At 41.2% G+C, this 22446-nt stretch overlaps 1 protein-coding gene and 1 pseudogene across 2 annotated transcripts; both read right to left on the bottom strand.

Moving 5' to 3' along the window:
* Positions 1-2745: 2745 nt before the first annotated feature.
* Positions 2746-10398, bottom strand: LOC129815819 (APC membrane recruitment protein 1-like). 2 transcript variants are annotated; one of them, XM_055869960.1, is made up of 2 exons: positions 10274-10398; positions 2746-9348 (listed from the first exon to the last, which is right to left on the bottom strand). In XM_055869960.1, the coding sequence occupies exons 1-2, from the start codon at positions 10365-10367 to the stop codon at positions 6155-6157; spliced, it is 3288 nt and encodes a 1095-aa protein (XP_055725935.1). In that variant the 5' UTR covers positions 10368-10398; the 3' UTR covers positions 2746-6154. The 2 variants fall into 2 exon arrangements, with proteins under 2 accessions (XP_055725935.1, XP_055725940.1); XM_055869965.1 differs by having other exon boundaries at positions 2746-9451; positions 10274-10363.
* Positions 10399-14362: 3964 nt separating this feature from the next.
* LOC129866917 (myotubularin-related protein 8-like) lies at positions 14363-18218 on the bottom strand (annotated as a pseudogene).
* Between the last annotated feature and the right edge of the window lie 4228 nt (positions 18219-22446).

Genomic DNA, 22446 nt, shown 5'->3' with positions numbered 1-22446 from the left:
ATGCCTAGGCTACTGTAATCATTGATAATAGTAAAAAAACAGGCAGGTTTTTGTAAAGAGAAATGTTGACATCCACCCATTCTACACAAATCATTAAGTAACAGAGGTCTTAACAGTAGGATAACTACTTTGTAATATATCTCAGTAGAGATGAATCTCTCCTCTTGGCTCCTGTGCATCTGTCACTCCAAATCCCCATGCACTCTGAGCTCGATTGTTCACTGGCCCCATCGCTGTCACTCCTGTAGCTCTCTCTCACAAGCATGATGAGAGAAGTGCATAGTTGCACTATCAGCCTTGGGTCTCAGACTTCCACCAACACAAACTTCAGGGGGAAAAACTCACAGAACTCTCATAAGGATAAAGACGAATAGAATTGAACAATAATTCAAATAAGACATATGAAAGCAACAACACAGGATGAGGAGGAAACATGCTTTGGGCTAATAGCACAAGTGGATGAGGATAAGCAGCACCTCTGCTGTTCCAACACCCGTACAGATGATTCTGAGGGGTCATAACAAAACCAGGTGGACCATACACTGAGTTCTAATGGGGGAGATTCCGGGAGACCAGAGGTAACAAAGCACTGGCCTGGCCGGTTGTGTGGTCTTATCATTGCCAGCAGCTAGAGAGGAGTGGTTACCCTCACTGCCTCAAAGGCAAGCACAATTGCTTTGAATCTGAAGCCAACAATAACTGGGAGCTTGTGTGGAGATGAGGAAAAGGGTGACATGGGCTGGCTTTAAGAAATACAAGTATTTAGTCCACACAAACAAAGTTAAGTCCACAGACAAGACCTCTCTGACACTGGCAGTCAACAGCTCTTTGTTGGCAGCTACTTGAAAGCAAGGGGAAAAGCATCATGTTGTTTTGACCTCAATGCTAGGCTGCTGTCTGTCTTTGCGGCTCATCTGAGGATAGAAAACGTTTCATATTAGAATCAGAGGAGTCTCCGCTGCCCTCAGATGACAATGTGCCTGTACCTTTCAAACGAGAGAATCTCATTATCTGGAACCTGATACATTCACTTCACTGAGGCTCAGTGACAATGACAGCTCAGAAGTAAAAATGTGTGTCACTGTTTGAAAAGGAAACAAAAATCATTAGTGAGAAGAACTTGCTATTTCTACTCTCCCATGATGATAGAATATGCTGTTAGAATAAGCTTTCACATGATACTGTGCAACGGAAAAAGGAGGTGGGGTAGGGGGGTGGGGTGGAGGGGTACTGTAGAAATCTAAAACCAGGGAGACTGCAGCATTAGAGTGGGGCTAAACCACTGCAGTGGGAAATCTACATACTTCTACTACAGCTTTTGTAGTGGATGCACTGCGCTGCAGTGACCCAGCCTTGGCCCACGTACACCTCAAATAGTCTCACAGTCCAGTTCACATTTGTATTTCGTTCACTTGTTAATGTTCAAATGTGTTCTATTAAATTAACATCACATAGAGCTTTCAGTCTCTCTCTATATATCCACATAGGCCTATACACACATCTAAATCAGGAGCAAAAACAAGAATAGTTCCAGTTTCCTGTGTCGCAACTCCTCTGGAGACTGCGTGGTTGAGCACAGTAGTTGGCCGCAAAAGGTCTTGGATGACGGCCAGGCAACCTCAAGAGTAGCATTTCCCATCATCTCAATGTGTTTACAGTTCAGGGAGCACAAGGAATTACATAACTCAGGAAAATAGCTCTTCTCATGGTTTGGACACAAAAGACAGTCACACATAAATCCACAAAGATGAATAACTGTAAGGTGATCATACACAAGCTTTATGGTGTAGCCTACTGAATTGTGGTCAGGGTGTGAGATTTAATTTGATGCATTTCTAAGTATTTTCCCAGTGGCAACACACCGACTTATCTTGTAGTTCCAGGTGTTTTGTCAACACTACCACTCTGACTCTAATATACTATTTGTGAAGTAGGCTTCAAACTATTATGCCATGGTACTCAGTCTGTTCCCTCTCACTGCAAATCCAGATAACACAATACCTACTGGGCACAGACTGGTTGAATCAACGCTGTTTCAACGTAATTTGACAAAGTATGGCGATGTGCAATCTAAGTGGAAAATACATTGGATTTGAAAAATTCATTAACGTCAACTTTTGTTTTGAGGGTGAAACTTCAACCACAGGATTATCTCATCATGGTAATCAATTTTCAACAGACAAACCTTGTTGAATTTGTACCTTCAAGACAATGTCAGATCTTCAACGGTATAGCCACCATCAGAAAGAAAAAAATCTGTGCAGCACCACCTACTGGAGAGTATTTCCATCTACAGCTATCCATTCAGCCTCCCATCCAGGGTTTTAAACATGCCCAACGCTGCTTAACTTAGGTATTTATCACTGACTACTACCACTGGGCTATCTTCAGAATGATCACTGAGAGATCTAATAACTAAATAGATTCACTGTTGCTATTGAAGTAATTCCAAAGGGTAGGTTAACTAGGTTTAAGCGTAAAAATAAAATGTAACCATACCTTATGTCATATCATCAATGATACTATTAGGCCCATATATAGCATTTGCAAAGTCATCCACAGCTATTGTATTGTTTCAATTCAACCTAGGGTTCAACTAAAAATAGACAATACATATAGGCCTAGGGTTTCAGTTGATTTCACATTTCATCTTCAATATAATAATTAATATGTTGGATTCACGTCTCCATCTAAACCACAGATCAATTGCTATAATAATCTGCACAGAATCTCAAACAGCATTGATCACTTGCACTATGTACTTTAATGTAATCTCAACTGCAATCCAGCTCATTGGGTTGTGCTATTAGATAAAGCACAATGATAACACATTAAGTTGTATAATAAATACAAAATATCTGACACTGAATTCCCATTTGAACTTTGTTGTGCTTTTAAATGGTTGAAAGTGCAGTGATAACACATTTAGATAAAAACCAAAAATCTGGTTGAAAGCATAGTGATAACATTGGGAATTCAAAAAACTTCTGGCTGTCTTGAGTGGGTGAATAAAGGTTGAAATCTCACTGATCAACATCTCAACCAATTAAAAGAATGTCCATGTTGAAATGACATGGTGTGCCCAGTGGGTAGCCGAGAGTCAATGGTTGTACAGCAAATGGGGAGGAATTTGGAGGCTTGCTCACAACAGATGACTGCAAACTGACATTGATGTTCTTCTATTTCAGCATTAGCAAGCTCCAACCGAAACATCAACCATTATTGGCTGCTAGCGCCATCAAAAGGTCCAGGATTGTATGCTCCTGGATTGTTGAGGTCTCATTTGCTGTTGTAAAGTTATTTGTCCAGCAGAGGGTAGTGTCTCTAGATCTACAGATATATAGGCCTTACTTCTCATTGACGCCAAACCCATCACTGGTGTGTGTGTAGCCAAAGAGCTCTATTATCATGTGACGAAAGCGTCAGTTCCAATCCAAGTGCCAAAGCCGTTTAGCAAACTCCAGGCGCTTACATTTGTTGGATGATATGAAAATAGAGCTCCTTGGCCATGCACACAAGTGGTGGGTTTGGCTTCAAAATGAGAATGCATGAGCAGAAGAAAAAAAACATGCCCACTGTAAAATATGGTGGTGGATCTTTGATGTTATGGGGCTATTTTTCCTCCACTGGTCCTAGGGCACTTGTTAAGGTCAACAGCATCAATAACTTTACCCAATACCTGGATATTTTAGCCAAAAACCTGGTTGCTTCTGCCAAGAGGCTAAAACTTGGCAACACGTGGATTCTCCGGCAAGACAATAACCCCAATCATGTTTGTTTTTTAATCACAAAGAAATTGTTCATTGGCCACAAAAATCAACATTTTGCAATGGCCATTTCAGTCTCCGGACTTGAAAGCGATTGAAAACATGTGGTTTGAAAAGGGCAATCCATAAGAGCAATGTATATCAAGGATCTGGAACTATTGTGTATGGTGGAATGGTCTAAGACACCTCCCAATGTGTTCTCTAACTCAAAACATTTTACAAAAAACGCTCAGTGCCGTTAACCTCACAAGGTGAGGTATTGAAAACAGGGGTATCAAAAATTTGACCCATCTTGTTAAACAAAATCTCTTTCTCTGAGGGATTGTATTAGTTTTCCAGTTCCCAATTTAACATTATATTTTAATTATTTTATAGTAATTTTTGCTCAACTTTATCAAGGGTGTCAATAATTTCAGCCCCCACTGTATATGCTACATGTAGGCATAGAAATGTGAACATTTGTGAACATTCATACCAGCTGCTTCGGCGTGTACGTGACAAATCAAGAAATTGATATACATATACAGCCTATTCCTTATTGTTGAAAAAGTGAATTGATACAATTACAGATGTGCCCTTTGTCAATGCCAGTGAGAGCAAAAACACATACTAAAACTCCCATAATTGGTTGTGTCAACATGGGAAAACACATCTTTGGGCATGAAATTGTCACAGATAGCTTACCACAACAAATTCAGTTGTAACAGCTGACAGAAAACAATAACATAGGAAAAATCTAACTTAAAAAGGGGCAATCTGCAGCAGTTACATACATTTGTAGACTTTAATTAATGTTCTTGAAGTATAAAACGTCAAGATGCCTCATGAGATTACTGTAACTGCCATACCCAAATCAGAACACAAAATGTCTTACTCCTTTGTTTGTAATTAAAGTTGCAAAAAGTCAACTAACACTGTACAGCCTAAAAACATGATTAAAACTATAATTTTGATATCATCATTGATACATATTAGGTCTGTTCATGAGTTTGAAAGTGGATACATTTCTTCTGCCCTATCCCTCAGCTGTTTACCAGATCAGTGGGGGTTGACCGCTTCGTTATTGTTGGAACTACAGATTGCCACTTTAAAGACAAGAATCATGACAAGATGTATTAATGCTCAAAATACAAAGGTTAAACATGTAGCCATGTGCTCAGTAAATACATAAAACTAACTGTAGTTAGGACAGGTCTTACAGATGAAACAGACAATGTAGTGTAGAAAAGAAAGTGCTGAGATGTAGAAACAAATGCAGAGTTGGTCAAGGAGTATAATATATGGAAAAGGTCTTACAATAGTATGATAATCACAGAAATAAAGGAACATTTATGATGAATCTACTAAAATCGGCAATAAAAAAGTATCCCAACCAACCCCTTGTTTTTTGTCTTTTTATCTACAAACAAAACAAATGTATCAAGGATTTAAGTGCAAGGTAGCATTATATTCTTCATAGTGCTAGACAAAAAAAATGGTAACTGGGGCAATATCCCAAAATGCCAACCAGCATGATACAATTTCACAGACTTTGCCAGCAGACAGTTGAGTTACGATTACCTGGGTAAAAATCAATCTATATCAGTTTTCAGCAGATGGATTGGTTGTGAATATAAATTTAACATCACTTTTTAGAATTCTTGCAGAGGTACTACAGAATACAAATCTAAAGAACAAAGCATTATTTTCAGATATCAGATTCTGTCAACCAAAAATAAAACATACAACGTAACTATTATTAAAAAAAAAAAAAAAAAATCCTACAAAATCAGTTTCACGAAAATATAAGACATTACCGATGCGGTTCCCCCTACATTTGATATCTAAAAAAGGTTAACTGACCTGCTATCCAAATCTGCACGTTGAAGCTGAATCTTATAAATGCATCACAATCTAATACCATAATAATAGTGTACTAGCACAGACAGCAGTAAACAGCTTACTGTAAAGAAAGTCATTAAAAAAAAGACTAAAAGGCCACCTACAACTTGACAGAGTGAAAATACCATGTAGTTTAGCTACCAATATGTGATGTGTAGCCTAACGCTGGGCTGAGCAAATGCAAGGTATACTCAGGCATGAACATTTTAATGAAAGATTGCATGGGAGAGTCTGTATTTTGATGACTGTTCACAAGATAACGCAGTATGATAGAACAGCACAGGCTTCCTTATCCATTGCAACACAAATTCTAAGGCTTGTACATCACATTGAAATACAATAGCTTATTAATCAAAACAGCACATTTGCAATGTGTGATAACGGTAACAGACAATCATTCTATTTTCGGTGATGTAAACGTACTAGATGGTGTCTTTTTGGTGGCACATAGGCCTGTATCCCACGTTTTCATACTATATGCTAACTGTAGAGGCTTCATTCCATTTTTAGGGATTTGCTCCAGACATGTGTTTGCTACATTCAACAGGGCGCACCATTTCCACTGCTTTTCTTCCTTTACTGGTGAAGTCTGGCAGCTGCTCATAGTCCACTGGGCTTACAGGACTCCCAGACTCAGAGCAAAGATGAGGCATTCCATGGGTGATCCCCACTGGCCTAATCTTACTGTGTTGATTGTAAGGATGAGAGTCAACAGTCGATGTGTAAAAAAGGGCCTCACCCCCACCACCTGATGCCTTATCTGATCTCCCATAGTGGGCATGAGGTCGACCAGGGGTCTGTGGCCGACAGGATTCTGATTGCAAAGGAAGATGAGATGGCCTATGCAACGGTCCTGTATTCTGAGGGATAGAATTACAGGATACTCTGTCAGTCAGTTTGCTAGCTGAGATCGGTTGAGGTTTACAGTTTGGGACTCGACTGACTGGCTGACTGAATGATACCACGCGTCCGTCTTGGGTTTGATAGAGACTGTGCGTCTGCTCTTTTCTTTTCCCATCTGCTCCTGGGTGGGTTACAGTCCCCTCAGTATCTGGTTGCCATGACTGCAACATGTTTCTATTGTCCCCATTTTCTGAAGTGGAAATGTGACCATTATTTTTGCGGTGAAATGAGGACGCCATCTTTGAGACTCTTTCAGTTCTAGGGCATGACGCTAGCGCTGCCCCACTCCCTAAATACATGTCAGTCATCTCTAACTCCAAGCTCTCTGTGTCCAGGGATCTACTCCTCCTATTTAAGGCCAGAGGACTCGGCAGAGGAGGCAGTGGACTCGACTGATGGACTCGTGTAAGGCTAAGGCGACGTGGCAGGCTGGCAATTCCCCAAGTATTACTGAGGAAACTCCGTTCATAGAGGTCAAACATTTGTAAGTCACATTCAGCAAACGCATCCTTTTGCAGGTAGCTTTCTTCAAACACTTCGTAAGGCGACGTGATGTCTTCCTCCCCTATTACCATATCCATCTGCTGATCATATTCCCCCTCATTATCCATGTCCACGACATCAAATGTGACAATGGCAGGGAGGGATTGCATGTTTTGGGAAAAGGGAGAGCCTGACTCAGAGCCTCCCATGCTTTCAGATGAATTACTATAAAACTGTGACTGTTTTGTAAAGTCCACTAGGGCTTGGGAGAAGCAAATTGCCTGGTCATCCTTCAAGTCATTATTTGTTTCTTTAGAAATATCATGATTTCCTCTTAAGTGTGGGGACTGTGGCTTGTTTTGCTCAAGGCACATTCCTTGTGATTGACATGTTTTTGAGGCCAGGGAGCTAAAAGCGGCATCTGACATTCTCTCACTATTCCCACCATTACAGGGTTTGAAATATCTCTGCTCTATGGCATGCGATCGGTTTTCCTTTTTATTCAAAGCCTCTGGGTTGACCTGGTCCTCTTTCATAGAGGGTTGAGTTTTTGTGTTGACCTTAGAAATGCTTTCCTGGAAGCTATAATCTTGGTGGATCCTCCCTTTGGTGAACAGAGCCTGCTCTTTGGAAAGTTTACACATGCTTTTCAACTCCGCACAGAGAAGGTCCTGCTGGATCAAAGTCAGCCTGTCCTCTTCCATTAGATCAGTTTCAGGAGTGAACATAGCATTTACATCACTACACTGAGCTGGCATTTCTAAAAACTCAAGTGGATCAGGCAGCTTAGATTTTTCAAGAGGTGGACTGATAAGACTATCATCAGGCTCAAAAAGCTCATACAGAGCGTCGCCACTGTAACTGTCCCTTGGTAGTCTATCCGTCCTGATCTTGTCAACTTTGTCACGTCCGTCTTCATCTTGTCCTGGGGTGGTAGAGTCATAGTAACCCTCATCGCTGTTAGGAACTGACTCTTGATGGTCACTCTGAGGGGTCATGACATCCGCAGATGTAAGGGTGGTCTCTGTAACTTCAAGATCACCATTGCTGTTGTTGCTGATGTCCATGTTATAGGAGCTAGATGGCTCTTCAGGTGTCATCCTAGGACTTTCACTGTGTTCTAGAAAGTCTGGTTCCTGGCTGTCTGTATAACAAATGTTCTCTGCAGCGTCATTTTCCCAGAGGTGATGGAGATAGTCTCCAGCCACCTCATCAGGGGTGGCCATTTCTTCTCCTCCACCCTGGTAGGTAACATAACAGGAACTCCTTTTGCCTGCATTTCGACTCCTTTCCCCCGAGACTGTGCTCTCTGCAATACTGTCGTCATCTTGATCAGCTATTATGTCACCACAGCCAGTGAGTGAGTCAAAACTCTTCAGAGACGCCACATCACCATAAAGCAAGCTTATTTGAGATGAGCCAGTAGGCAGCTGGACATTCACTGTAGACTCTAGGCTGGTGTTCGGGAGAGAACCAGGTTCAGTGGTTTCATGGAGTGTCTCTTCATGTTTTTTGGGGTTATCATTCTTTGCTACAATGTCCTTGCCTTTCATCAGTTCCCCTACAAGAGAATCCACTCTTCTTTGTTTCACCATGTTGTTCTCAGACACTATGACATCAACATTAATACATTCAGGCGCAATAGTCAAACAATCTTCGACATTTGCCGAAACAGGCACATTGGATTCAGACAAACTGTTCAGGCACTCAGTGTCATTTTGGTCAATCTTAGTCTGGGCAATTGGCACCTCTTTGTTGCAGACATGAGACATTGCAACCATTTCATTTTTTTCTAAATCACAATTTCTATTCTTTCTATGACGCCTGATGCTGTTAAAAAGTCCCCTCAAACCCTTTTTCTGCCGGGGGAGGGAGAAGGACTTCTGATCACCAGTAGAGTGACCAAATTCACTACAACAAGTGCTAGGAGTCTGGCTGTGGTACTCAAAATCTCCTGCTGGAACATATCCACTTCCCAGACTGTCCTCCCAACCTGCCTTGCTAAGTCCATCATGCGTTTTACTCTTGCTTACTACCTTTTTAGAGGCACACTTGTTCTGATTTTTGTTCCTCCCTCCAAAGAAGTTGGGCAAAACACAAATGCTTTTACGTCCTCCAAAGAATCTTAAGGCAGTCCTCTTCAGTTTCCCTGATGGCTGAGGCTCTGGGGGCACAGCATCAAATGTGTCAGATGGAGGCTTTACCTCAGTCTGTGAATCCTGGCCACCCATGGCTGTCTGCTCACAGCCAGCAGACAAATGCTTTGTATAACTTGCTGGCTCATTTCCTCTGCAAGGCTCCATGGCAACACAATCTACAGGAAGATGAAATGAACAGAGAGCATGACAGTCATCACCATCAGGTGCAAAGAAGACTGCTGCCAAGCCATCCTACAAAACCATTTGCTTCCATGTTTTCTGAAATGTAGGACAAATGAAGGATTAGGCATAGAATGATTCGATTCTGTTTTATACACTGGTGGGCCTACATCAAGCATGTTGGAATGTTTTTCTTCGCATTAGAGGAAATAACACGTTTATAGTTAATGATCTGACAAACCTTTCACAACAGCAGTGTCATGCCATCTGCATAAAAAGTGTAAAGCAAGTTGTCCATTATCTAGGTGCAACATTATGCGCAGATAAATAAACAATAGGACGTGCCAAAACTGTTTTAACTTGGCATAGCTATCAAGTCACCACCTGTTTTGGAAACAAAACCATTAGCTATGTAGGCCTAATTGTTTATTATGCTATGCTACACACTACGCGAGAAAACAGAAGCATGACGTTTGTTACCCAAGCAGTCGTCGGGTTAGGACAACAACAAAGCTTAGCTATCTGTAGCTAAGTTAATGCCTAACGTTAGCTTGTGTGTGGCCTCTAAATCTGAAGGACGTAAACTACCAGCAAATTATCATCTACCCAGCTAATATTCCGAAATTGAGGTGATTGTATTAATCTAGCTTGCTAGCAATCTAGCTAGCTACTTCCAATAAATAACATTTTACTTTCTTGCTACAGTAACTACCATTGTTGGGAAATATAACTGTTACACACTGGCAGTAGAGGTGATAAGCTACGTTAGCTAACTAGTTAGCTAGCCTAGAATACAATAATTCCCTGCAAGCGTCAAACGGTGGCTAGCATTACAACGAGGGAAACGTTCGCCAAATTTTCAAAACACCTTCCCAATAAAAGTCGTGTTTAGGCGATGGGGAGATATATAAATTAACCAACCTTGTTGTTTGGCTGCTACACCCCAGGATAATATACACAATAAATCCGATTCACTTTGTTCAGTCGCGTTAACAGTCTGGAGCCTCTTGTTCATATGCGCATTGAATTCTGGTAGTCGTAGTGCGGACGGGGTATGTCTTTCTTTTTAGTTATCGTCTATTGTAAATACTATAAGAAAAAACACGAGAAATTAGAAACGGGTCAGTTGTAAGAAATAATATCTGATACATTTTGTGAAAATAAAGTAAAAAATAAACGACAAAATAATCACGAAACAGAAAAGTTGAGTCGGCGCTTGCACTCTTCTTGGCCTCCGGATGCTCAAACTAGTATAATTTCGCCAACAAGACATTAATTAAATAATTTGATGGTCAATTTATCTTTCATTTTCTAGTTAAGTAGTATCTAATTCAAATATTCCAGTATGCCTGCACATTGTACATTTGTTACTGGCAGACCCTGCATATAGCTTCCTCTCTTATTTCATATTTCTCGTGTTTTTATATACATTGAATAGTGCACTGTTGAGTAGAGTTTGCAAGTTAAGCGTTTCACTGTACACACTTGAAACGTTGTTAGGTCTGCATGGCTATTATCATAGCTCAGTTGAAATTGTATTGTTAGTAGACTACTGGAACGTCAGCTACACCATCAATGTAATGTCAATTATGTATATTATTACTTGCATGTTGCACTCCACCAATAAGATGACCTTGACTTATTCAGCCTGAATTAAAAATGAATCAAATAGATTTGTTTCTCACCCATCTACACACAATACCCCATAATGACAAACTAAAAACATGTTTTTAGAAATGTTTGCAAATGTATTGAAAATGAAATAATTGACATAAGTATTCACTCCCCTGAGTCAATACTTTGTAGAAGCATCTTTGGCTGCGATTACAGCTGTGAGTCTTTCTGGGTGTCTCTAAGAGCTTTCCACACCTGGATTGTGCAACATTTGCCCATTATTCTTTTCAGAATTATCCAAGCTCTGTCAAATGGGTTGTTGATCATTGCTAGACAACCATTTTAAGGTCTTGCCATAGATTTTCAAGTAGATTTAAGTCAAAACTGTTGCTTGGCCACTCAGTAACATTCACTGTCTTCTTAGTAAGCAACTCCGGTGTATATTTGATCTTGTGTTTTAGGTTATTGTCCTGCTGAAAGGTGAATTAATCTCCCAGTGTCTGGTGGAAAGCAGACTGAACCAGGTTTTCCTCCAAGATTTTTCCTGTGCATAGTTCCATTCCATTTATTTTTTTTATCCAGAAAAACTCCCCAGTCCTTAACAATAACAAAGATACCTATAACATGATGCAGCCATCACTATGCTTGAAAGTATGGAGAGTGGTACTCGGTAATGTGTTGTTTTGGATTTGCCCGAACATAACACTTTGTATTCAGAACATTCAGTCAGTTAGGTTAGTATTGTGGAGTAACTACAATGTTTTTGATCCATTCTCATAGTGAATGGCCTCATAGTGAAATCCCAGAGAGGTTTCCTTCCTCCCCGGCAACTGAGTTAGGAAGGACCACCTGTATCTTTGTAGTGACTGGGTGTATTGATACACCATCCAAAGTGTAATTAATACCATGCTCAAAGGGATATTCAATGACCGTTTTATGTTTTTTACTGATCTACCAATAGGTGCCCTTCTTTGCAAGGCAGTGGTAAATCTCCCTGGTCTTTGTGGTTGAATCTGTGTTTGAAATTCAATGCTCGACTGAGGGATTTTACAGATAATTGTGTGAGGGCTACGGAGATGAGGGAGTCATTCAAAAATCATGTTAAACACTATTATTGCACACAGAGTAAGTCTATGCAACTTATTATGTGACTTGTTAAGCACATTTCTACTACTGAACATACACTGCTCAAAAAAATAAAGGGAACACTTAAACAACACAATGTAACTCCAAGTCAATCACACTTCTGTGAAACCAAACTGGCCACTTAGGAAGCAACACTGATTGACAATAAGTTTCACATGCTGTCGTGCAAATGGAATAGACAAACGGTGGAAATTATAGGCAATTAGCAAGACACCCCCAAAAAAGGAGTGATTCTGCAGGTGGTGATCACAGACCACTTCTCAGTTCCTATGCTTCCTGGCTGATGTTTTGGTCACTTTTGAATGCTGCCGGAGCTCTCACTCTAGTGGTAGCATGAGACGGAGTCTACAACCCACACAAGTGGCTCAGGTAGTGCAGCTCATCCAGGATGGGACATCAATGCGAGCTGTGGCAAGAAGGTTTGCTGTGTCTGTCAGCGTAGTGTCCAGAGCATGGAGGCGCTACCAGGAGACAGGCCAGTACATCAGGAGACGTGGAGGAGGTCGTAGGAGGGCAACAAACCAGCAGCAGGACCGCTACCTCCGCCTTTGAGCAGGAGGAGCACTGCCAGAGCCCTGCAAAATGACCTCCCGCAGGCCACAATTGTGCATCCCAGAACCACACGGGGGGACCTAGTGAATGACCTGCAGAGAGCTGGGACCAAAGTAACAAAGCCTACCATCAGTAACACACTACGCCGCCAGGGACTCAAATCCTGCAGTGCCAGACGTGTCCCCCTGCTTAAGCCAGTACATGTCCAGGCCCGTCTGAAGTTTGCTAGAGAGCATTTGGATGATCCAGAAGAAGATTGGGAGAATGTCATATGGTCAGATGAAACCAAAATATAACTTTTTGGTAAAAACTCAACTCGTCGTGTTTGGAGGACAAAGAATGCTGAGTTGCATCCAAAGAACAAAGGTATGCACATACCTACCATACCTACTGTGAAGCATGGGGGTGGAAACATCATGCTTTGGGGATGTTTTTCTGCAAAGGGACCAGGACGACTGATCCGTGTAAAGGAAAGAATGAATGGGGCCATGTATCGTGAGATTTTGAGTGAAGACCTCCTTCCATCAGCAAGGGCATTGAAGATGAAACGTGGCTGGGTCTTTCAGCATGACAATGATCCCAAACACACCGCCTGGGCAACGAAGGAGTGGCTTCGTAAGAAGCATTTCAAGGTCCTGGAGTGGCCTAGCCAGTCTCCAGATCTCAACCCCTAGGAAAATCTTTGGAGGGAGTTGAAAGTCTGTGTTGCCCAGCAACAGCCCCAAAACATCACTGCTCTAGAGGAGATCTGCATGGAGGAATGGGCCAAAATACCAGCAACAGTGTGTGAAAACCTTGTGAAGACTTACAGAAAACGTTTGACCTCTGTCATTGCCAACAAAGGGTATATAACAAAGTTTAGAGATAAACTTTTGTTATTGACCAAATACTTATTTTCCAACATAATTTGCAAATAAATTCATTAAAAATCCTACAATGTGGGCCTCCCGGGCGGCACAGTGGTCTAGGGCACTGCATCGCAGTGCTAGATGCGCCACCAGAGTCTCTGGGTTCGCGCCCAGGCTCTGTCGCAGCCGGCCGCGACCGGGAGGTCCGTGGGGCGACGCACAATTGGGCTAGCGTCGTCCGGGTTAGGGAGGATTTGGCCGGTAGGGATATCCTTGTCTCATCGCGCTCCAGCGACTCCTGTGGCGGGCCGGGCGCAGTGCGCGCTAACCAAGGGGGCCAGGTGCACGGTCTTTCCTCCGACACATTGGTGCGGCTGGCTTCCAGGTTGGAGGCGCGCTGTGTTAAGAAGCAGTGCGGCTTGGTTGGGTTGTGCTTCGGAGGACGCGTGGCTTTCGACCTTCGTCTCTCCCGAGCCCGTACGGGAGTTGTAGCGATGAGACAAGATAGTAATTACTAGCGATTGGATACCACGAAAATTGGGGAGAAAAGGGGATAAAATAAAATAAAAAATCCTACAATGTGATTTTCTGGATTTTTCTTTCTCATTTTGTCTGTCATAGTTGAAGTGTACCTATGATGAAAATTACAGGCCTCTCGCATCATTTTAAGTGGGAGAACTTGCACAATTGGTGGCTGACTAAATACTTTTTTGCCCCACTGTATATATATTTTTTTATGCTAAAGAAATGTTCAACATATATGGCTGCTAAAGAATTTGATCATAGTAGCATCAGAGAAAATATCCAATACAATCTCCTTGGAGATTATATCCCATTTTTAAATTGTCCATCAGGACTCAATCTTAATTGCTTCAGTGTTTATTTCAGAGGAACCGTGTCCCTCCTCTTTGCCATCTGGAGTCTTACTGGCAACAACTGTGCCCTTTGTGGCAGTAACTCCATTTTCTGTGGCTGCTGGTTTCACCTGCTCACTCCCTGCAGTAGGCACCAACTCTATTCCAGTAGGCACCAACTCTATTCCAGTAGGCACCAACTCTACTGCAACAGCACCATTCATCAGTGGTTTAGCATCTTCAGTTGTGTGGCCAATCAATATAGGAGACAACGAGGTTTGTTCAGGTTATGTGCCTTTTGGACTGCCCTGATCTGCTAAAACCCCATCCATGAACGCGAACTGCTAGAGGAATGAAAACATTGGGAAAACTTATTCAAGCCACCCCAGAAAGCTTTACATGAGCAATTAAAAGAAGATATATACACAGTATATCCACTTACTCTCTGGAGATCTTGTCATTTTCTTCTGATCTGGAATGATTGCTTTGGCTACATGCCCTTGTCAAAATGATTATACATGCCACACCAAAACCTGCCAAATAAATCCATGCCATTCCATATATTTTAACGCAATTCAAATGTTTGCAAATATATTCTACACACCTATTGAGCCATTGGCAATAAATTGCTTATAGTTGAAAACTCTGTATAGAAACCAATGAGAACATACTTGAAATTCAATGGTAATGTGCTTGGCCTCAGAACTTCCCTTCCTAATGAGCGCTTGTACAGAGGATTTCTGTACTGAGGGCATTTCTCCCACAGAAATGGCCAAACGGAGAAGGTCCTCTCCTTAAGTCTGAAAGTGAACAACTTGTCCTTTCGATTAAACAGATTAAAATTCTAAAACAGTTTGACTCCAGAAAAGTCTGTCATGGAAATGACTATTACAGTAAAGTAAAATCAGATGGCTGCATAGACACTGCAGTTTATTTCAGGGAGTCCTCACTGCATCTCCTCTCGCTCTCTTTGGCAGTTGCCAATGAAGTTTCGAAACTGGCAGGCATAAACATGGTTGTGGATTTCCAAAAGGTACTTTTCGTTGTACTCAAAGCCACAGGGGTACTGCTCGATGAGATTCCAAAGACATTCAATGAACTGGGTGAATACAGGGGACATCTCCTTGTGATCCCCGTTCACATGCCCACACCTACAAATCAATATTACATCCATTCTATTAGTATGGCCTAGGTGCACCATAAAGATCTTAACTCTTGACATCCTGGTTTTATTTTGTCCGATAGTTCAATTGTTTTAGTCTCAAAGTTCACTAATTTAGCACACACTAATGATTGAACACCAAAATGGTTAAATTATTAACCTTGTTCAAAATATTATAAGTTATTACCTTTGTCTAAACTTATGACTCATACATATCCATTCTTTTTCCATATCCATCAAAACCTTAAAAGAAACCGATTGAGAGTTTAAAATGTATAGATGATTTTAAAAAATCATTATACTAAATATAATTCCTAGATTTAGTAGACAATAACTGAGCAGTCCAGCACACAAATACTCATATTGTCAAGATACTGTTAGTAAACCAGACTGTTCTCACCATGAGTCCCTTGATGGTTTGATAGAAGGGGTCCAAGAGGATGCTGGCCAGAGAGCACACCTGGGCTGTGCGATCACAGCCATCTGGGCACTGCACAAGCACGTTAGCCTTCTCCTCAGCCACAGCCTTAGTAGAGACAAGGGATAGCTCAGAACCACATGCTAGAGTAAAAAGTAGATGCAAACATGATCATTTGGGGGTTTTAATACATTTTTTCACAGGTTATAGGTACCTAATAAGAATGTTTAATTCAAACACAGCAACACAAAGGAGATGGCTACATGGAAGGATGGCTATTACCTTAGCTAGAAACACTCCAGCATCCATCAGCTGCTCCAGCTGCTTCACAGCCTTGATGTGACGCAGCCAACCAGAATTCTCCAGTCCCGTCAAGTAGTCACTCATTGTTGGAGACTTCATAGCACACACTGAAAACAGAAAACTAGGCACCTTATAAACTGGAGGCTTTGTTAAGCATGAACTTTGCCTCGTCTTTTCATGCTGCAAAATGACTTGAGATTTACACATAAGTATATGATTAATAAATAAAAACCACTACACCCAAAGATTATGGTTCATCCCTTTTTATGTGAGACCAATGATAGTAACCTTCTAGAAGCTTCTGCAGACTGTTTCTCATGACATGGATATTCTCGATGCCCACAAACTGAAAGCGGATGTTTGAGTAGTTGTCCTCAATCTCGTATCCCTTCCCTGCTGCTCTACTGACCATGGCATTCAACTTGAAATAGAAGAAAGGAAGGACAGTTTGGATTAGGGTTGAGCAAAATACAACAGAGGGGAAATTAGCAATACTGTAGCGACCCGCAGTGTGTTATGTGTTAGGCTAGTAGAGGGTTGTGTTGTACCTACCAGTACCCAGTGTTCGCGGGGTCCGCCATGTCAATCAACCTGCTATCTGCCAATCACGGGAATGCCTGGAATGTTCTGATGCCGGGCATCCTGGCGGTTGGCGGAGTGGCGTGGAGGGGGGTTGTCCAGGGGGATGGAGCATTGGAAGTTAAGACCAAGTTTAGCCTTTGTTCCCTCTCTTTTTTTACGTCTGGGCTTCACAAGAGAAGGTCACGATTGGCTTGTGGGTTATCTTTCATTTATTTGGCGTGGGCTACGGCCAAACAGTAGCCTGTGTAAAGTTGGTTTAATAAACCGTCCATTCGTAAAACTCAATCCTCTGTCTGGACAGTTGTTCTTTTATGATCTAGTCAGGTCATTACAATACAGTTATCTTAAAATGTGGCTCTTACCTTAGGTCTGGTATCCACCATACATGAAGGTGCTTTTGGGATTAGCCTGGCTGATTGCCTGTAGCATCTCCTCATCTTCTACACATCGAGCATTTAACCCGGACAGGGGCTGGCTACAACGGCAAATGGCAGCCTGGTATGCGAGAGGAAAACCAGAACAGCGTCACCATGAACTGCATTTGGAATGCCATTGTAATCATTAACATATACTGTAAGTATAGCATGAGCAGAGATGAGTCGCTGATCCTTGCATTAAATAAAGGAGAGTCTGAACTTACATTACTTTGCTTGTGGAAGTAGGAGAGAGTAGGATTGCGCCCTCTGCTCCTGAATTTGGCACTCCAAGACTGTGCCCTTGCTTGCAGTTTTAGGAATGCCCAGTTCTGAGTGATATGTGCTGCAAAGCTAAGCAATCCATCAGAGGGAACAAAACATTTATGACTACAATAGCCATAAAAACATGTGCATGCCCATAGAATTGGTCCTTACCTCATAGTTCTGTTGAATTCTGTCATTTCCCAAAACTCGTTGGGCAATCGCATTCTTTTGAAATCCATGGCTGAGTCAATAAAGAACCAACCATGTCTTCTCTCATCTTCGTCTTGTTTTGGGTTGTAAAGAAAAGCATACAAATCGTCCACTTTCCTTATCAAAAAGCCCAATGTTATTGTAGGTAAGAATTTTATGAATATTCACAATGATCACAATCTTGTTTTCTCCAAAGTGTAATGTTATGAATATTCACAATGATCACAATCTTGTTTTCTCCAAAGTGTAATGTTAAAGGAGAGTTGATCTGGAAGTCTACTGTAAGTACCTGGTTGGGAGAGTCTGAGCAGGGACTGATACACATTCTGGCAGTCCCCCTCACTGGGAATGACAAAGTGAGCCACATGGAAATTCTTGCAGGAAATGTGAAGCAGGCATCTTGTGGCTGTAAGAGGGAGTTTCTCTACTGTAGCTATGAGATGGTGTAAAATCTGGTTATGAGTGAAACAAAAACTATTAATCTTGAGTCCTGGCTTTTAAGTCTCTTACCCCTACCACTTCAAAGTTGGCAGAAACCTGGATAATTGTAGGCGTAATCAGTGTGGCACCACTCCTCCTACCAAGGGGCATGGTTGCTTACACACCAACTAAACCTACATCTATCCAGTGCCTTCATTGCTGTGAACATCAAAGGGGTACATGGTTTGGGAAAGTGCCAGGGGTGTTTTCATAGCACGTACTTTGGCGCTCACCCCTTGCCATGATATCTGAACAAATGTCATACCCAGGTTTCCTTGCGCAGCGGTCATACCCAGGTTTCCTTGCACTGCATCTCAGTGCTTCAGGCGTCACTACAGACACCCTGGTTCCATTCCAGGCTGTATCACAACCGGCCGTGATTGGGAGTCCCATAGGGCCGTGCACAGTTGGCCCCACGTCATCCGGGCCAATGGCCGGTGTAGGCCGTCATTGTAAATCAGAATTTGTTCTTAACACACACACACACACACACACACACACACACACACACACACACACACACACACACACACACACACACACACACACACACACACACACACACACACAGTCTCTGAAGTGAGCATGTGTAATAGAGTAGCTGTTCCCTAATGGAATATGCAAATTCATGCTAGAACACCCCAAGGGATCTCGCTAGCTCGTGCTTAGCTCTGCCCCCCGTCCTTGCTGGTTCTTCCCACTAGGACTAATTTGTTCTCATTGGACTCGACAGGTCGTTGTCTACCTTGGGTTAGTTATAGAATCTTTGCAGGGATGTAATTTAGTTAACTAGCTTGTTGCTGCTTGTAGTGACTGTGTTAGTCTCATGAAACCCAGAGCCATGTATTTCTAATACATTTCTCTGATGACACAGCTAACAAGCTACTAACTTAAACCAATGCCCAAATGGCTATAACTGTAACGGCTGTCGTCGGTGGAAGAAGGTGAGGACCAAGGTGCAGCGTGGTAAGTGTTCATGATATTTAATAATAATCAAAACTGAACACTGAATAACAAAACAACAAAGAAACAACCGAAAACAGTTCTGTCTGGTGCAGACACACAAAGACTGAAAATAACCACCCACAAAACCCAACAGAAAACAGGATACCTAAATATGGTTCCCAATCAGGGACAACGATTGACAGCTGCCTCTGATTGAGAACCATATCAGGCCAAACACAGAAATAGAAAATCATAGAAAAACTAACATAGACAACCCACCCAACTCACGCCCTGACCATACTAAAACAAAAGACAAAACAAAGGAACTAAGGTCAGAACGTGACAATAACATACTTAATAGCTAGCTAAATTAAAGAACAAGTAGACGAGTCAGTTAAAACTCTCTTAGGAAATTTAATTTTAATTATACTGGCTAGTGAAGTTAATGTTTGCTTAGTTGCTAGCTAGTGGTCACTTACATTTGGCGTTAAAATGTGCTCCATTGTCCTATGCCGAGAAATGGATGCTGGTCTAAAACAGATTCATTTTTTCACAGTGACTTTTTTCTTATAGTCTTTTGCCATTTCCCGAGGAAACAATTTTGCACATTAAGACGAAAGCACACCAAACGATTATGTTAGGTCAGAGCCAAGTCACAGAAAAACACAGCCATTTTTCCAGCCAAAGAGAGGAGTTACAAAAAGCAGAAATAGAGATAAAATGAATCACTAACCTTTGATGATCTTCATCAGATGACACTCATAGGACTTCATGTTACACAATACATGTATGTTTTGTTCGGTAAAGTTAATATTTATATCCAAAAATCTGAGTTTACATTGGCGTGTTAAGTTCAGTAGTTCCAAAACATCCAGTGATTTTGCAGAGAGCCACATCAATTTACAGAAATACGCATAATAAACATTGCCAAAAGATACAACTGTAATGCATGGAATTTTAGATCCACTTCTCCTTAATGCAACCGCTGTGTCAGATTTAAAAAAAACTTTACATAAAAAGCACACCATGCAATAATCTGAGTACAGCGCTCAGAGACCAACACAACCCAAACAGATATCCGCCATGTTGTGTAGTCAACAGAAGTCAGAAATAGCATTATAAATATTCACTTACCTTTGATGATCTTCATCAGAATGCACTCCCAGGAATCCCAGTTCCAAAATAAATGTTTGTTTTGTTCGATAATGTCCATCATTTATGTCCAAACACCTCCTTTTTGTTTGCGCGTTTAGCCCAGTAATCAAAATTCATGAGGCGCGTCCACTAGGTGCAGACAAAAAGTCAAAAAGTTCTGTTACAGTCCGTAGAAACATGTCAAACGATGTATAGAATCAATCTTTAGGATGTTTTTAACATAAATCTTCAATAATGTTCCAACCGGAGAATTCCTTTGTCTTCAGAAATGCAATGGAACGCCAGCTAACTATCACGTGAACACGCATGGTCAGCTCGTGGCTCTCTGGCAGACCTCTGACTCAATCCCCTCTCATTCCCCCCCACTTCACAGTAGAAGCATCAAACAAGGTTATAAAGACTGTTGACATCTAGTGGAAGCTTTAGGAAGTGCAATATGACCTCATAGACACTGTGTATTCGATAGGCAAAGAGTTGAAAAATTACAGACCTCAGATTTCCCACTTCCTGGTTGGATTTTTTCTCTGGTTTTTGCCTGCCATATGAGTTATGTTATACTCACAGACATCACTCAAAGTGTTTAAGAAACTTTAGAGTGTTTTCTATCCAAATCTACTAATTATATGCATATTCTAGCTTTTATGGCTGAGTAGCAGGCAGTTTAATTTGAGCATGCTTTTCACCCAAAATGTTCAATGATGCCCCCTACCCTAGAAAAGTTAAGCAATTTTGTGTCCCTGCCGAGCAAAAAACGGGGTTGCGTTCCAGGTCGCCTTATTTGTGGGGAACTGTAGACGAGGAATTAAGGCTGTGTTTACACAGGCAGCCCAATTCCGATATTTTTCCACTAATTGGTATTTTTGCCCAATCACATCAGATCTTTTCACATCAACGCTGATCTGATTGGTCAAAGTGTAATAAGATGAGAATTGTGCTCCATGTGTAAACGCAGCCAAAGTTCGTAAAATTTGACACGGTTGCCGTTTTCAAATCCATGCAGCCATGTATCATATTTTGCTGCGGTAGGAAAATGTATACAGGAAAATATACCCTACCACGCACACCGGCATTATTTGGTGTGCATGCTTATTGGCTTGTTCAAACACCCTTAACACTTTATTATGTTTTGTGTCATTTTGCTCTGATTTTAGCAAGGGTAAAATACCAATATTGTGCTGATATGAGATATTATTGTATTGTATTAGTAATTACAATTTGTATTGTATTAGTAATTTCAATTATATGAAATACAACACTTGATTAGACCATAAGAACACACAAAGAACATAGCCTAAAGCTTTAATTAACAATGTTGATAAAAGGTTATGAATGCATTCATGGAATATCACTTACTGTATTAGAACGTCAAGATGGATATTCTTATCATGTGGAGGGCCTTTTTCCTAACCATAACCTAATTCTCCTAACCTGCTATGTTAATTCTCCTAACCTGTTGCGTAAGTTCTCCTAACCTGCTACGAAAAGGCAATTTTAACATAAACTGTACTCTATCTAGTCAAAATCGTTAGGGTGAGGTGTTGCAGGGTGGCCCATGATTTGCCTAATTACTTGGGAGGCCCCCCATTGATAGCCCTATTATCATCTGAATGACTCTTTTACTTACCTCCAGATTTATAACCTGATAACTGAGAAAATGTCATTGCTGATTGAAAAAACATTTTAATAAAATTTAGGGCGTTGATTGTCCTTTTGTCAAAATAACCACAAATAAAACAACCTGTTGAATTAGTGAATCTGTGTAAATTTACCTTTGGGAGCTCTGTTGCTAATTTATTACATCAGATTTGTTATATTCTCATAATATATTTGAGTGAAAGAATTTTGTGAATGCTAGTACATGCTTTAAAGTCTAAATGATTCTTCATAGTCCTCAATTACTTTTATTTCAATTTAATTTATAATACTGACTTAACTCAAACTCTAAAACTGAGCGGCTGGAGAATCCTGGTCATGTCATCATGTTATTAGCAGAGATTAGGTATAGCACAAAGAGAGTAAATTGCGATTGTCTAAAGTGCCTTCCAATTAGCATTCAACAAACAATGCCAGCCAGTTTAGGGTTTGTGATGCTAATTCAGCAAGCTTGTTTCACGGAGGCTGACTTGCTAGTAATGGCCCTTAACG

This window comes from Salvelinus fontinalis, chromosome 2, assembly GCF_029448725.1.
Source record: "Salvelinus fontinalis isolate EN_2023a chromosome 2, ASM2944872v1, whole genome shotgun sequence".
Lineage (NCBI taxonomy): Eukaryota > Metazoa > Chordata > Actinopteri > Salmoniformes > Salmonidae > Salvelinus > Salvelinus fontinalis.
Note: the sequence above shows the minus strand (reverse complement) of the source record. Positions and strands in the feature narration are given on the sequence as shown.

Coding starts and splice junctions, on each gene's coding strand:
- LOC129815819 (XM_055869960.1), bottom strand. CDS start 10,367: ATGAACAAGAGGCTCCAGACTGTTAACGCGACTGAACAAAGTGAATCG. Junction 9,349..10,273: donor TGTAGCAGCCAAACAACAAG/GTTGGTTAATTT, acceptor ATCTTCCTGTAG/ATTGTGTTGCCATGGAGCCT.